Raw genomic sequence first — 16,900 nt, 5'->3', positions numbered from 1 at the left:
AATCTTTTTTAGTATTTTTGAGATTAAGATCTATCCTGTTCCAATAATATAATAATAATTCTTTTTTTATCCTTAGGCATAATTTTCATGGTCTTTTACATAAGCATTTTTAATCAAGTTCACATAATCATAACACATAGTTTTGAGTGTGTGTGTGTGTCTGTGTGTGTGTGGAGAGAGGGAGAAAGAGGTGAAAGCAGAGTGTTTGAGTTTTTCTGATTGTTTTATTTCATTTTTAACTACAATTTCAATTACAAATTCATTTTTCAAGATTAATTTATCTTACCTATATTGTGCTTGATCTAGATTTACTAATTTTTGGCATTTAATATGTATTAAAACTTAAATGCTAGTTTGGTAAAGTAAAACCATTATACAGATAATCAATTGATGTATTAGTCTCAACAACATGGATTCATTCTCACATCATATCCATTAAATCAATGATATTCAGCATTGCTTGTCTGATTTCACTGTTTCTTCTATTAAAAATTAGCAAACAAAATCTATCAGTTGGTGTTGATTTAACAGTGACATGTTAAAACTGCAGAAATATCATCTGCAAAGCACGTACAATTTACACAAACAAGGAATTATATGAACAAAGGGTTATGTCAATTATCAAGATCAATTGAATTATCCATGGTATTTATTGGGCCCTATATTAATGGAAGGTTTTACATAAAATTTTTACTTAGTTAAAATTCAACAAAAAGTTACTAGAAAAACAGCAGAGAAATCTAAATTGAGGGACATTTTACGAAATTCATGATTGGTACACCAGAACAGATCTTCTTAATTTGTGAAGGTTGTGAAAGGACGACAAAAGACTAAGAAACGGGGGACCAAAGGTGATTAAGGAGATGTGACAACTAATCTAATGCAGTATCCGGATGGGATCCTGGACAGAAAAGGGACAATAGTGTGAAAATTGGTGAAATCTGAAAAAAGTGTGAAAGTTAGGCAGTAGCAAGGTACCTGACTTGGTTTCTTAATTTTGACAAATGTACTATAGTAATGTAAGACACTAATGCTAAAGAAAACTGGGGCATGATGTAGGGGCTCACAGCTGTAATCCCAGCACTTTGGGAGGCTGAGGTGAGTGTATCACCTGAGGTCAGGAGTTCAAGATCAGCCTGACCAAAATGGTGAAACCTTGTCGCTACTAAAAACACAAAAATTAGCCAGGGGTGTTGGCACATGCTACTCAGGAGGCTGAGACTGGAGAATGACTTGAACCTGGGAGGCAGAGGTTGCAGTGAGCTAAAATCACACCACTGCACTCCAGCTGGGGTGACAGAGTGAGACTGCGTGTCAAAAAAGAAAAAAAGAAAAAGAAAACTAGGTGATAGTCTAGTGAACACTGTATAGTACCTTTACATATTTTCTGTAAATAAAAATATGATTCCAAAATAAAATTATATTTGAAAGCAAAAGCAAAAAAATGTTAAAGTTTTAAAATTATATTTCCAAATTTAACATGATTCAAGTCCCACGCAGCTATACCAACCTTAAGAGTAAAAAATAACTCAATTTTCTTTTTGTTTTATTTTATGAAGCAATTACATATATTATCTCACTTGACCCTTACCGCAGCTTTGTGATGTAAGGAGAACAAATTGTGAAGGAAAACATTTCCAGTCCAAGGTCTCTTAAATGTTAGGTCATATTGTTTTAATGTCACATTTTAACTATTTGTCTCTGAAGATTTGAAAGAAGCCACTTTCATAACAGAGTGGAATCTGCCCTACTCTGTTTATCTAAGTAGAGTCAACATTCAGATTTATTTATTGAGGATTCTCCACTTGCCTCAGTTCACCTCACCCTTTAAAGTTGCCAATAAAAGAAAATCTGGGTGAGGACCTGGGAAATAGGAGTGAGGTCCAAGGATACCAGATTTCGGATTTGGGAAACACATTTTTGATCCAATTATAGCCGTGATTAAATGGCATGATCCTGAATTTACCACAGTTTGTTCCTTCAAATATTTCCCAATGAAATTGAGGTGAACAAGAGCTTAAAATTGTGCCAGCTACCCTTCCCAGAAAGCTTTCAAGGCTGCTACCGAGCAGTGTTCTGTAGCCATGGTTGAGCCACCATCAGGGCCCAGAATGAGCCAGTGGCAACAGTACCATTTGGGTCAAAGCTCATGTTTTGGATAACCATTTGTCTACCTTTTTCCTTCCTTTTTTTTTTTTTTCGAGACAGAGTTTTACTCTGCAACCCAGGCTGCAGTGCAGTGGCTGCATCTGGGGCTCACTGCAACCTCCACTCCCTGGGTTCAAGTGATTCTCCTGCCTCAGCCTCCTGAGTAGCTGGGACTACAGGTGCGCACCACCACGCCTGGCTAATTTTTGTATTTTTTAGTAGAGAGGGTTTTCACCTTATTGGCCAGGTTGGTCTCAAACTCCTGACCTCATGATCCGCCTGCCTTGGCCTCCCAAAGTACTGGGATTACAGGTGTGAGCCACTGTGCCCAGCCCTTTCTTTTCTTTTCTGTTTTCTTTTTTTAATTTTTTTTAATTTTGAGACAGGGTTTCATGCTGTCACTTAAGCTGGAGTGCAGTGGTGCAATCAGGGCTCACAGCAGCCGTGGCTTCCTGCGCTTAGCTGAATTTCCCACTTCAGCCTCCCAAGTAGCTGGGACCACACCATGCCCAGCTAATTTTTGAATTTTTTTGTATAGACAGGGTTTCTCAATGTTGCCCAGAATGATCTCAAACTCCTGGGCTCAAGTGATCCTCCTGCCTCGGCCTCACAAAATGCTGGGATTGCAAGTGTTTTTTTCCTTCTTAAAGCAAAAAAATATTAATAGGCTTCCAGTATATAGATCATGAGTGAAGAATGATTACAATTGATGTATACTTTTATGAGGTGAGTTAATTCTGTAACAAGCATTTGTTCCAAAATAATTCGTGAAATCCCTCTCCTGAGAATCAATATAATCAAAACTATATTCTCTGATTATAATGTAATAAACTTAAACAATAATTAAAAATAGTCAGTTGAAAAACTCACAAACTGTAGAACCAGATAATATTCATTTCATAACCCTTGGGTTCAAAAGGAAATCAAGGAAAATTATAAATACTCAGACTGTGGATAGATCATTTTTTTTCATTCTACTTTCAAACTGTAAACTCATATGTGGATAGATCTTAAAAACACAATGCTGAAATTACAAAGTAATAAATATTATGAAGACTTCAGCAGTGATTCTCAAAGGATTTGTGGTGAAGGACCAGTTTTATTAAAATTCTAATCAGTCAGAGACCAATCTTTTATACAATACAATAAAAATAATTTATAGAAAAACGAAATGTGAAAAAGTAATGATATTCAAAATATAGGCCCAAATTTTTATCATGAGATTTGAAAGATATAAAATTACATCTCAATAATAATAAGAACAAACAGAACATAGGAAAAGGCCTCTCCATGCTAATTCTGAATTTTTGTACTTAATACGGAAGAGTAACAAGAGTGTGGGGACCAGTATTCTGAATAACATTAATTTATAGCATAATGTCATTTGTAGAATTTAAAAGTACATACACACAAAAAGCAATCTATAATTTATAGGAATGTATATAAATAAAAAAACAAACATCAAATCTATTGAGGTGATTGTTTATTAAGGGGAAGATGGAACAAAAAGGAAATGTGAATAAATGAGAATCAATCAATCCATAGAGTGACCCAGCACAGACCAATGAGAATGATGTACTGAGTGTGATTAACTCAACTTCTGTCTCTGCATGTACACACACACACACACACACGCGCGCGTGCATGCACAGACATGCACAGCGATAAATGACACGTGGTCTTTTCCATAATCTTGGTCTCTTTCACCAGACTCACCTTACTATCTTTAACTTTTTCTCCCACTCTTAGACCTACATCAAAGTGATAAGAAATCAGCAGGTACACATATTTTTTGCAGGGTTAAAAGTGTACTTTGTTTTCAACCTTTTCATCTGAATAAACTGAAGTTATCTATTATAAATACTTTGGCTAGTTTATACTAATTAGAATCAGAGCAAAAGAATTTTAGATCTTGGAAAAATTTCAAGTATGCTGTCTATACTTACATTTTTTCATTTCCCACTCACTTTCAACCCACCCACAGATATGAAACAGAATCTACAGAGGTATATTTTAAAGCTTGATATTTGGCCAGTAAGTCATCGCCCTCTCTGGTTGATTCAAGAACTCTGCTCTGCAGTTGTATGGTTTGAGGTCACAGTATTTCTACCCCTGGTATCTTCCTTTGTAGAAGCTTCCCTCTGTAGGTTTGTCACAGTGTGAGACACTGCACATCTGCTTTGCACTTAGCCTCGCTACTTTTCAGTGACTAGAGTTTTTCTGTGTACAGGAAAATAAAGGGGAGGGCTTAGCAGTAGTCACTTGTGATGAGCTGTGAAAAAAAATATCTGTCTCTAGGAAGCCTCAAACTCTTTTTTTGTTTGTTTGTTTGTTTTTTTGAGACTGACTCTTTCTCTATCACCAGGCTGTACTGCAGTGGCGCGATCTCAGTTCACTGCAATCTCCACCTCCAGGTTCAACTGCTTCTCCTGCCTCAGCCTCCCAAATATCTGGGACTACAGGCACACCCCACCACACCCAGCTAATTTTTGTATTTTTAGTACAGATGGGGTTTCACCATGTTGGCCAGGATGGTCTCGATCTCTTGACCTTGTGATCCGCCCGCCTCAGCCTCCCAAAGTGCCGGGATTACAGGTATGAGTTAAGATTCCTGGCCCAAACTCTTTTTTTCACTTAAAAGGTTTTTGGTTGATTTCTCAAGATAACCCTTTCAATTGCCACTTTGTTTAAGGAGACATGATGCAAATGAGTCTGGATGGATTTTTCATACTTTAGTTCTTACTGAAGCTGGATATTAACAACTAAACAAGTAGATTTTTGAAATTCATTTTTTTCTCTATCTTACTAGGTTGCAAAGTTAACCACAAAATTAATATGTAATGATTAAAACAAGTCAAACAATGCAGAGATATCTAAAGAAAAAGTTAGTAGCCCCTTCCTGTCAGTGAATGCTGGATTATTCAACATGCGGATCAAGCTTATAGTCAAGATACCTACAAAGATCAAGAGACTAAAATGTTTTTGAAAGAGTGCTCTGTTTGGTATTTCAGAAGAAGCATTTGACAAGTAATCATGGGAGACATCAGAAATCTTTAGACGTCTTTATATTTATTTATTGTTTTAGTATTTTTGTCTCGTTTTGTTTTTGAGGCAAGGTCTCACTTTGTTTTCCAGGTTGGAGTGCAGTGGCACAGTCACAGCTCACGGCAGTCTCAATTCCCCAGGCTCAAGTAATCCTCACACCTCAGTTTTCCTGGTTGTTAGTGTGCTATAGCTGGCCTAGAGTTAGAACCTGAGCAACGCCATTTATACAAGATAAAGCTGTTTTTCCAAAAATCAGTTGTAACTGCTGCCCCATTCTCCTTGCAGTAACTGCTGACCTTGGCTTCTGTAAATAAAAACAGCTAGCTTGCTTTGAAAAATGCCCACTATGTAAAACTGCTTGCTTTTGCTTATCAGTAACTGCCAAGAATAAGCTTCTGTAAAGTTGCTTGCCCTGTATCCCCTCACCCTCTTGGTCCTAAAACCAGGATGTGGTTTTTCAGCTTAAAAACCCTGCTTTTCCTGAGCTCAGGGCCACGGGTTGGAGAGACGTGAGTCCTCCGTGGCTGCCGGCAGTAAAGACCCTGCAATCTGGCATACTTTTGTCTTGGTGTTGACTTTTATATTTGATCTGATATTACGTTAGGACTATGGGTGTGCTCCACCATGCCTGGCCTTTTTCGGTATTTTTATGGAGACGGTTTTACCATGTTGCCCAGGCTGGTCTCGAACTCCTTGGCTCAAGTGATTCTCCCATCTTGGCCTCCCAAGTACTGAGATTACAAGTGTGAGCCATTGTGTCCAGCCATGTTTTAGAATTTTCATGTAATTATATATTGTAAACTAGTTGAGAGGAGGACAAATATGTAGAAATAGTGATGTATGTTAAGATTATATTTTGTTCATAAAGTATATGTATATATAACTCTACATAATTTTTATTTTAGAATTATTTTTAAATCTTAAAATGTCACTTATTTCATAAATATTTTCATGTTCATAAAAAGCTATTATGATTATTATGTAATCATTGTATTTTATTTCATTGTACTAATAAACTATCTTGCCTGTCCATTCTTCTACTATTAAGCATTTTCTTAATTTCCTGCTAACATGCAATTTACATCTACATTTTTATATCTGTATATAACTATTTTCTTTTTTAAAAATGATTTTTTGGGGTAAATCACTGGAGTGATATTGCATGAAAACTTATGAATATTTGTATATCCCTTCATAGCTATGACCAAATTGCTCACCCAAAGGATTTTATAGTTTCTCAAAGGGTAGACCGTAGGTATTCTGGGTTTAGAAGTGGTTTGGAGGATGACAAGATGGTGGTAGGTGAGGCTGGATGTAAGAAAGGGAACAGGACGTGGGTGATTGCCCTTGTTCTGGCAAGAGATGTGTATCTCAACAACAAGGCTGACAGTCCATAAAGAGGAAAAAAATCAATATAATAAATATTTAGGAGGTGAATTCAGCAGGCTTGATGAGCAATTGGATATGGGGAGGGATATGGGGTGGAAGATTAGAGGATGAGTCACTGTTTTATTGCATTTGAGGACTAGATGGAATAGAACAGGTTTGGGAGAGTGGAGGATACTGAGCATACCATGCACTATATCCCCAAATCCAGCACAGTGGCTACCACAAAGAAGGCATTCAATAGATGTTAATTGAATAACTGCTTCATGCATACGTGAATGTAAGAAGGTTGCAAAGAATGAATCCATGTTTCTATTTTCCAAAGCCTCCCACGTGTTTGGTTGTATATCTAGAAGTACTGTTTTTATCTACTCAGTAGGATATCTTAAATTCAGCACTCCTGAGAACAAGAAAGTGAAAAGCTTTAGAAGGAAATTGTGGGCCTGGCACGGTGGCTTGTGACTTTTTTAATCCCAGCACCTTGGGAGGCCAAGGTAGGAGAATCACTTGAGGCCAGGCATTTGAGACCAGCCTGGGCAACATAGTGAGAACTTTTCTCTACAAAAATAAAAATTAAAAAAATTGGCCAGGTGTGGTGGTGCACTCCTGTAGTCCCAGCTACTCAGGAGGCTGAAAAAGGCAGATCACTTGGGCCCAGGAGTTTAAGGCTGCAGTGAGCTATTATTGTGCCACTGCATTCCAGACTGGGTGACAGAGTGTGACCCTATCTTTTAAAAAAAAAAAGTAGAGAAGGAAGAAGTATGGAAAGAGAGAGAATAAAGCAAACGCTCAGGACTTCAGAAAAACCAGACCCACCTCTCATAAAATTAGCCAATTAATTCCCACAATCAGCCTTATGCTAAGTTATGTAGAGTTAGAGAGTTGGCGAAAGAACCTGAACTCAGGCTGCTAAAAAGACAATACCCCTGAATCAGAAGGAAGAGACGGTTCCATTCAGCTCACTTCATGACCAGTGAGAAACCTGTTCTCACTGGTTCGCTAAAGCTCTCTGCTCTGAGTTGCAGTCCCACTGCAGATGTTTGGAGCTAAAAGGTTCTGCTAGGAGAATCGCTAAGCAGCTTTTCCATCTCCAGCTGCCCTTTAGGTACCATGCTTCTTATTGTGTGGTTGTGAGTCATGCTTAGTGCTTAAGTTCTTGTATAGAATATTGTCACTTTGGGTTGCTGTATTTTCCTGTATTTTTCCTATATCTCCCGGAGGGCAAAAGCCATAATTGCTGTTTCCTTTGTAATGCAAGAGTTAGGTATAACATTTAGCATAAAATGAGGACTCAGGTACTACTGACGACTGCACAATTATAATCAGTAAATTGGTGAAAAGTGGTGGTTTTTAATGGTCAATAAAAAGTACCACGTTTCTAGTCTTAGGAAACAAAAGGTTTACTGAAATGCATGTAGATAAATTATCACCAGCATAAAACTGTTAGTGGAGTTTTCAACAGGGGGTCTTTTCTTCTTAAAATGAAGTGAAGCTTTCCAAGTCCATTGTCTAATAGGAAAATATTGTATTTCTCTGTTCAGATAAAGTCCTTTAAAAAAGTAAACCTCTTTTGAAATGGTCTTTTAAACATCTCCAGCCTGTGAATATATAACAAAACAAAAAAGTATTAAAAAGATATCATTTTCTCCATTGAAAAAGAATTAAATAGGAATGATTTAGGGCTAATAAACGATGAAACTACTTAGGCATTTGAAACTCTAAAATTTTCTCCTATTTTATTAAGTATATGCTAAAATATTGGAGATAAGAAAAATAAATAATTTACCAAGACAAAATAAATGAAAATAAAAATGCAAATAAAGTCAAATCATTTCATTATTATATATTTAGGAACAAAGTGGAAAGGTTATCACCTCAAATAAACAATTTTTAAATAACTCTGATGTCAGTCCTTTGGAAATACAGTCTTAAGTGAGTTTTAATTTCCATTGAAGGCTAAATATTCTTCATAGAAGACTTGAAATCAGTAAATATAGTAAGAGAAAATAGGAAGAAACTTTCGGAGAATTTCTGAAACTTTGCGGGTCAATAGGAATTAGCATTTAACTTCCTATACATAATCCTCAGGGTAAGGTGACTCATAGTCTATTTCCACAGGATGCTCTGCTCTGACCTGTTTGGAGCCCCCCAGGTGGTGCTGCTGTCCTTCTCCAATGGAGAGTCTGTTGAATGGGATTATCTTCATAGTGGTTTTCTTCATGGAATACCACCGGGATTTCCAAGTGGCCCAAATAATGCCATTATCGTAACCATTAGGAGTAGATGCTTTTGAGTAAGTGCCACCTAAAACAAGTTGTAGATGTACATATCATCATTCTGGAATCTTTTACCTCTGCAAGTCTATGAAGAACTGTCCATTACCACGTGCATTGCTAGTTACATAAAATTTATAGTGTTATCTGCTAACTGAAAATATCTCCAAAGATTCCTAAAATCTCAATTTATAATTAAAATAAACATATTATTAAACAACATCTGTGTTGTGACTCATGGTCATACCCACACTTTACATTTATTCATTACTGGTAGGGCTAGAAACCCAAAGTTCCCTAACTGGCCTCTTTCCCTAAGCGTATTCATCCTGGGCTCAGCTACTGCAGATCATCTTTCCTCTGGCAGGTTAGAAGAGAAGGAACCACAAGATTCCTCATGAGATCTTCTCAGGTTATTTGAAAGCAAAATTTTATTGGTTAATTGAAGCAAGGCTGAGGAGCTTTATGAAATGGTTCTGGAATGCTATTTTATGCCTCTATTGTAAAGTGCAACCTCTGTTGATTTGCCTTTTTCTTGTCCTAGGGAAGCATATATCCTGTAATTTCATAAAGGGCTTGTCAGAGCACAGCACTGGCCTGAACCACAGGCTCCGGCATGACTCCTTGGTCACACAGATCAAGCATTTTTCCTTAGCGTTTCTTCTCATTGTATGGTTTGTGGATGCAAAGATAAGTTATGTTTCTCCAGTTCAAAAATGTTGTAAAAACCAGTTACTTTAAATAAACTTTGCAAAGATTCCTAGCTGGTGATTGGGTAGGACGGTGCCATCAGGAGGTAAGGTTGCTCATCTCGGTAGATGAGGAGACTATGGTTTGCTATAATCCTGGAATGGTTTGGGACACTGATTTCACTCACCAACCTAGCAGATATGTGTGGGAAAGCCCTACTGATGCTAACCAGGTCTGGTCTGATTGGTTTGGCTTTCTCTAGGTGGTGTTGGAGTCCTTCTCCAATGGAGAGTCTATTGAATAGAATTATCTTCATAGTGGTTTTCTTTATGGAATACCACTGGGATTTCCAAATAACACCACTATCATAATATGGCTCCTTTAGAATCGGTAAGGCTTCCTTACACATAACTGCTGGGTGTATGAGTGAAACCAGTGTTCCAAACCATTTCAGGCTTATAGTAAACCATAATCTCTTCATCCAACCCCTATCCTAAAATAAGTGTCTACTACCCTCAGACTGGTCTCTTCTCTGAAGCTTTCACAAACCCCTGCCCTTACCAGTACTTGCCGCTCTTTATTCTGTTCCTCCAAACACCTGCTCACTGTGCATATCTGACACATGGCTCATGGGAAGCCAGGTTAATGTGTCAACAAGCATCCATCAGTAATGCTAGTCTATCCAGATCTTATATGTGGTATATCTAAAGGATACACCATAACCCACAGTGATAGTTTCAGGTATAATGACAAACCACTGGATATGTTGCAGCAGGTGGATTTCTTTAGAAGGGCTAAGTTTAGGCATGAACTTGGTATTATCCAGTTCCAGTTTCAAATAAGGAACTTAGTTGAAATAAAGAGACATGATATCATCTCTACTATCTTTATAAATTATTCTTCATTTCTTCATATCTATTTTTTTTTGCAAATACTGTATTCTGCACATTAATTTGGAATCTAAGAAAGGAAAACATACCTTGGTAATAAACTCCATTGAGGTGGCCAGCATGACACTTGTTCATCCACCAACCAGATCCGTCCTGTTCAGCACAGTTGCCTTCGAACTTATCATTGTCATTGTCCCAGGTACTAAACTGCATGCCATTATGAGATGTGAAAAACTTGTCACTAGGATCGTCGCCAAAATCATAGCCATCGAAGGCATCTCCAGCATCTCCACCAACGAAGTAGGCATATGTTAGGCGGTACTTGTCAGCTTCAGATCCCACCTTGAACATGGCATAGTCCGCAGTACTGAGAAGAAGGGAATACAGCCATCACATTCTGACCCTCCTCAGGGACCTCAGAAGTTCCCTCTTTCATAGAACAGTTGCTTGGAATTTTTAACTTTGTTTCTTAAGGTTGAAATGTGCTCATTGAGTAAGTTTTTGCAAATCTGGCAAGAGGCAATGGATACGTGAACCAGTCCGCAGCTGATTAACACTACCTGGGATGGGCCTAGAAGCCTTTGAAGCATTTTGGTGAAAACTAATAATTACACTCACTTGAATGCTTTTTTGCTTGTTTCAGTCTAAGATCAAGTCCAGATGTGCAGATGACCCTAATTTTATGTTTTCTACTTTTATGTAAATGTTATGCATCATTGGATCACAGAAATTATCTGACAGTGAGTGACCCTTAATTAATGTACCAAACTTGAAGGAGGTACAGTTCCATTAGCCACTCATACCACCTGAAGGATTAGGTACTAAAGGGCTTTTTTTTCCCCAATACAGTGTGGTAGTGGCAAGAAGGAGAGCTTCTGAGTGCATTGAAGGCATTACACAAATGAAGTTTTCCTTGTGTGGTCCAAAGCATGTGAACATGTGAAGGAGTTAGAGTGAGATTTTTTTCCTGGAAAAAAATTGTAGAAGTGGGCCATAATTCTACAGAGTAAGGGAAAGGATGGCCTTTAATAAATGAACAGAAATTTCCAGAAAATGTTTAGCCTTTTTTCTAATCTCCAGTACACGAGAAATGGAACATCCTCTCATAGAAGAAGGTCTACTGACTATAGCACTTTCTGGATTAAAAACCAACCAACCAAACAAACAATAAAAAACCCCACGTGTTTGGAGACAATATAATTCACTATTTCTTAAACATAACAAGAGGGTTGGATATTTTTTTCTTTTAATTAGGTATCTGTGCTTAAAACCTTCAAATACCTCAAGTGAAAAGAAGCTCTAGATCACCAAAAGAGCAAGCGGATTTAATTTTAGGGTAGCTAATAATTTGACAGAATAAATGGCCATTGAAGGCACTGGGAAGTCTGAAGAGACTGGATTTGCTTTTCAACCAGGATAGTTGATAACAGGACAGGCTCTAAAGTTAAACTACTTGAGTTCAAATTCTACCTCTACCGTTTATCAGCAATGTGACTTTGAGCAAGTTAATCTGTATAATGAGATTAATAATAATACCTGCTTCAAGAAATAGTAATTTGAACTAACTAAAATTATAATTTTATGCTCAATTTCTGGGACTGATTAAAAGTTCAGTAATTAGCTATTATTCGGAATGGCTCCAGGGTAAGTAGACTGTACCAAAACACTCAGGTTCATCCTGAATAGAATCTACCTTTTTGGACTGCCCAAGAACCAAACTTACTCCTGGAGAAAATGGTGGCTGGATGGGCTGTTTGCATTTTGTCAGGCTACATTTGCCATTGTCTGTGGATAGATGGAAAGAACATTTTCCAGATAATCTTTTTGTTGTTGTTGAGAGGGAGCCTTGTTCTGTTGCCCAGGCTAGAGTGCAATGGTGCGATCTCAGCTCACTGCAACCTCCATTTCCCGGGTTCAAGTGATTCTCTGGCCTCAGCCTCCTAAGTAGCTGGGACTACAGGTGCACACCACCATGCTAGACTAATTTTTGTATTTTAGTAGAGATGGGGTTTCACTGTGTTAGGCTGGTCTCGAACTCCTGACTTGTGACCATCTGCCTCAGCCTCCCAAAGTGTTGCGATTACAGGTGTGAGCCGCTGTGCCCCGCTGACAATCTTTGTAATAAAAAGTCAGAAGTCCTTTCAAAACAGTACCTGGTTCTGCCATTCCAGTCTTCCAGTTGTACTCTTAATGCATATGGGATGGCAGACTGTGTGCTTATCAAATGAATCTTCTCATTTCCCAGCCAAAATTCTGTTGTACCAGTAGGAGACAGATGTCCAAATCCTTCTTTATATTGAATCCAGTTTTTCTTGAAATCCACGCTGCCATCAAGTCTCTAATTACACATTTGCATAGGCAAAAGGAGAAAATAGATTATCAATACATGTAAAGAACATGCTGTCAATATTTTGCCAAAAATATGAAACATAGGTTCTATCAACTCCCAGCTAAGTGATCACGGCCAAGCTACCTCAATTTCCTCATCTATCAAACAGGAAAAATGATGCTTGCTTCTTAGGGTTGCTGCAAGGATTACAAGAGAGAATATAAGAGAAATACTTAAGAGAGTTCCTGGCACATTGTAAATTCTAAATTAACTGTAGTATTTAAAAAGACACCTAGATGACTTTAGAACTCTAGCTGGATATTACTGATTCTCCATTGCTCAATTGGTGTCTGGCAACTAAGGTGTTCACCATTCACTCCCTCTGAGCGCCCCCTGCAGGAATAGTTGTAACAGTGGCTGGAGGTAAACAGAAGGCAAAGGAGCCAAGATTCCTAATGGGTATCAGCCAGTGGCAGAGGCAACAAAGGTCCCTTGTCTTGGAGCAGCCCAAGTGTATCCTCTGGTGTGTGAAAGGGTGGTGGTGAGTGATTGGGCTTTATTGTTTTGTGATGGGAAGCCTCAGGTCTTGACCTACCTGACAAAAGAGTTCCCTTCTCGTTCTTTGTCACTACGGTACTATGATTATGTGCCATCATGCATCTACAAAGTCAGTGCCAGCACAGTATAGAGTCAAGGCACGGGCTCTGAAACTGTACTGCCTAGGTTCAAATGCTGACTCTGTTGCTTATTACTTATGTGGTTTGGGCAAGTTATTTAACCTTGTGTGTCTCAGTTTCCCCTTCTGTATATAGGAGTAACAGAAGTACCTACCTCTTAGGGCCATTGCAAAGGGTAAATGAGCTAGTGTTCGCAAGATGCTTAGAAAAGCATCTGGCATATGGCAGAAACAATTAAACACTTAGTAAATACACATGGTGAGGAAAAAAAATTACCTTCTGAAGTACAGTCCATCCATTTCCAGACCCATCAATTTCACAGTAGACTAGGAATTGCTGCTTAGCTTTCAGAGGTTTGATAAAGTAAAGGCCACTCTGTTTAGCTCCCTTATTGGCAATGTCTTGACAATCTGGAGAAGAAGAATAGACTTTTACTGTGGTTTGAAATCCAGGTAGGACTGTGTCAGCCTCGAAAATTAGCTTTTAACATATAGTAAACTATTCATTTTCCAAGAATAATTTTCTTACTTATCACATCATCATTCCTTTTAAACTCTTTTTTAGCTATTCAAGAAAGGTCTAGAGAATTGAAATTCTTAGACTTAATGGCTAGCCACTTTCTAAACTCTTTCTGTGCACTGCAGTACATTCTCCTTCATGACAGTTGCTTCAATGAACCTAATTCCCACATAACCCTCATCACTTACCTTTCCCAGTTGTGTCGTGGATTTGCACTGTGTCTTTGCAAGGTTCCTGGCACTGTGCTTCAAGCTGGTCTACCTTCTGTTTTAAGTTAACAATCTTTTGACTATTTGAATTATATATTTCCTGCAAAAATCTACAAACAAAAAAATAAGATAACAAAAATAAGCATTTCCTTCAGAAGAATGATTTCATATTTTCTCTGGAAACTGCTAACTAAATATTTTCTCAATAATTACTTTCTGATAAATTATTCCATTCTTGGGGAAAATGTAAAATTATATCACTAAATTAAGATGAATTAAAATTTTAGTATATGTGCTGCCAAAGTGAGCACAAGATGAATTAAAATTACAAACTTTTTGAAAAAGAAAAACAAAACCAAAAAATCAATTAAAACGGGAACACAGTGTTGACTTAAATCTTTTCACCTAGAAAGGGGCATATTGTCTCAACTCCGAACACAAATAACAAAGTCCTTGTCAATAAACGAATGTCATTGGCATTTTGCTTTTTACTTTATGCATAAGGGGCAGCAGGTAACAACATGCAAGAGTAATAAGACTGGTTAACAGGAAGACTCCCTCATGCTTTACAAGCAGGAAAGGCTCAGTTCAGTAATTCACATGTGCTGAAATAGTATTCCTTTCACTTGTGGTTCTGCTGAGGATATACTCATAAGCTTCAATCAAATGAGGAAGGGATCTGGAACATTACTACATGTAAAATAAAGCAACAGATACTTTCCCTTTCTTTTTTAATGCTTTTGGTTACATAGCTTTGGGAACTGACTGGGGGAAGTAAAAACCCTACTTTTGTAGTTAGTTACAGGGTGGCTTATAAATATTCAAAAATGAAAGAAAACTGTTTATAATGCATAAACTGTTCTGTCTTTCTTTGAAATAAAAAAGGGTAAACAAGTTGTCTACTTTTCCCCTCTACTTTGTCCTAGGCAATTTCTGTACAATAATCTCCTTCAACTTCAATGATGGACAATAGTAATGCAAGTAGTAATAACAATAGTAACAATGGCCCTTTGATATTAAAAAGAGGAGAAATCTTTCCTGGGCCACTTCTCCCTACCCACCATTTATCTCAGTTTCTCAAGTTGCTTTGAGAACAATTTAGAAAAAAAAAATTGGGGAAAAAAATTAAAACTGTATCTGAGACCTTTTGTTCCTAAAGTTTATGAGTCCCTGAGAAGCTGTTTACAGAGACATTCACTTCCAAATGAAGGGAGGAGACTCCACAGGTTCATTCTGCAATGATCAACACGTAGCTTTCCAATGTTTGCTACATTTAATCTCTTAATATATGTTTTTTTCCTGCTCCACCTTCAATATAATTTACTTTAGGAGCCAAAATCCTTACTATGTTTCTGCTTGCTATTTTTTTTTTTACCACCAATTTGTCAACATTTTTATAAATAGGATTTTATTTTCAACACCCAAATTCCTATGAGATTAATTTTACGTCGTAAGATAAGTGGGGGCTGGGGAAAAACATTTATATAAATGTGGACAAAATAGCGTTTGAAGACATCTAGAACATCTTTCCCCAATGTGATTATTATAAGCAATTATAACCCAGCATAAGTTACAATGCACTAAAAACGTCTACCTTCACGATGTTCAAGATAGGCACAATGCCGTTAGGAGATCAAAAATGGGGAAAACACATTAAAAAATTACTTTCACACAAGTATAGAATATTAATTAAAGCTAAATCAGTCTTGCAGAGCAAATTAAAATAAAAATGCTTACCGAATACTTGAGTCATGCGTTAAAATTAAGGCTTCATATTTCATAATTTCTTCTAGCATTTTCTTGGACTTCTGGGTAGCACCCTCTATCATATCTGTAATATAAGATCAGAGACATAAACATCTTTAAGCAGATAGGACAACTCAAACAACAGCAAAGGAACTTCGCAGATGATTTCTTTTGGTCAGTAGTCTTTATTGTCTCACTTGGTTTTGATGGCTCATCAGGTTTATAGCTGTTTTGGATCGTTTTTACCAGCTCTTTGGCTTCTGATGTTTGGTTTTCGACTTGATGTAAGAGGTCTTCCAAAGCCTGTAGATCCTTGTCTACTCTGGTTTGATAAGTAGATAGAAAATCTGCAATGCCACAGGTAGTTGGGCAATAACTACCCTGAAAATAAAACAGGAATTAAAAATGTTGACAGATGCTACACATAACATCTATTAAGAAAAATAGGTAAAACCTAGACTCTGTATTTAAAACACTGCAAGTGCTAGATGATATTTATGAGGAAATTATTTCTATTTCTCTGCCCCTCTCCAGTTCGCACACAAAGGGAGAAACAAAAACTACTTACGAATCTTTCATCTAAGATGCAGCAGTTGTCTCTGGTAGCAACATACTAAAAGAGAAAACATACAGACATTTCACTAGTTTATTATCTGTTTTATTTTCCGGCTTTCCATTTAAAAAAATGTTTTGTGCAGAGCACACTTACTGCCACACATGTTGAAGAGAGTAATAAAAGAGCATAGAAGTAGAAAATTAAATTCCGGGGGTGCAAGGACCAACTCATGATGTCTGGGTGCCCGGAGTTCCGAGCCTTGTAGCGTCAGCACTGTCACCTCCCCGGCTCTAATTGTCCCTTTATGTCAGCTCCTGGGACAGCCGGGACTGCTAGTGGCTGGAGCTGATCACGGGGCCTCCTTACCAGAAGGGCGGGGAGGTCTTTCCTGTTCCTTTTTCCTCCCTGGCCCCCAACCTATACAGTCAGGTT

At 37.7% G+C, this 16,900-nt stretch overlaps 1 protein-coding gene across 2 annotated transcripts; it reads right to left on the bottom strand.

Moving 5' to 3' along the window:
- Positions 1 to 7,909: 7,909 nt before the first annotated feature.
- FGG (fibrinogen gamma chain) lies at positions 7,910 to 16,746 on the bottom strand. 2 transcript variants are annotated; one of them, XM_035292835.3, is made up of 10 exons: positions 16,622 to 16,746; positions 16,481 to 16,525; positions 16,110 to 16,293; positions 15,904 to 15,997; positions 14,146 to 14,276; positions 13,715 to 13,848; positions 12,586 to 12,770; positions 10,522 to 10,799; positions 8,714 to 8,883; positions 7,910 to 8,177 (listed from the first exon to the last, which is right to left on the bottom strand). In XM_035292835.3, exons 1-10 carry the CDS (start codon positions 16,697 to 16,699, stop codon positions 8,163 to 8,165), a joined length of 1,314 nt encoding a protein of 437 aa, XP_035148726.1. In that variant the 5' UTR covers positions 16,700 to 16,746; the 3' UTR covers positions 7,910 to 8,162. The 2 variants fall into 2 exon arrangements, with proteins under 2 accessions (XP_035148726.1, XP_035148725.1); XM_035292834.3 differs by lacking the exon at positions 7,910 to 8,177 and having other exon boundaries at positions 8,398 to 8,883.
- Between the last annotated feature and the right edge of the window lie 154 nt (positions 16,747 to 16,900).

This window comes from Callithrix jacchus, chromosome 3 (genome assembly GCF_049354715.1).
Source record: "Callithrix jacchus isolate 240 chromosome 3, calJac240_pri, whole genome shotgun sequence".
Classification (NCBI taxonomy): Eukaryota; Metazoa; Chordata; class Mammalia; order Primates; family Cebidae; genus Callithrix; species Callithrix jacchus.
This window is presented reverse-complemented; position numbering and strand designations above follow the sequence as displayed.

Bases quoted from the DNA above. Each gene is read 5' to 3' on its own strand.
- FGG (XM_035292834.3), bottom strand. From the start codon at position 16,699: ATGAGTTGGTCCTTGCACCCCCGGAATTTAATTTTCTACTTCTATGCT. The intron at 14,277-15,903 runs GTAAGCATTTTT...TTTTGTTTGTAG, and splicing joins ACGCATGACTCAAGTATTCG to ATTTTTGCAGGAAATATATA. The intron at 12,771-13,714 runs GTAATTTTTTTT...ATGTGTAATTAG, and splicing joins GATGGACTGTACTTCAGAAG to AGACTTGATGGCAGCGTGGA.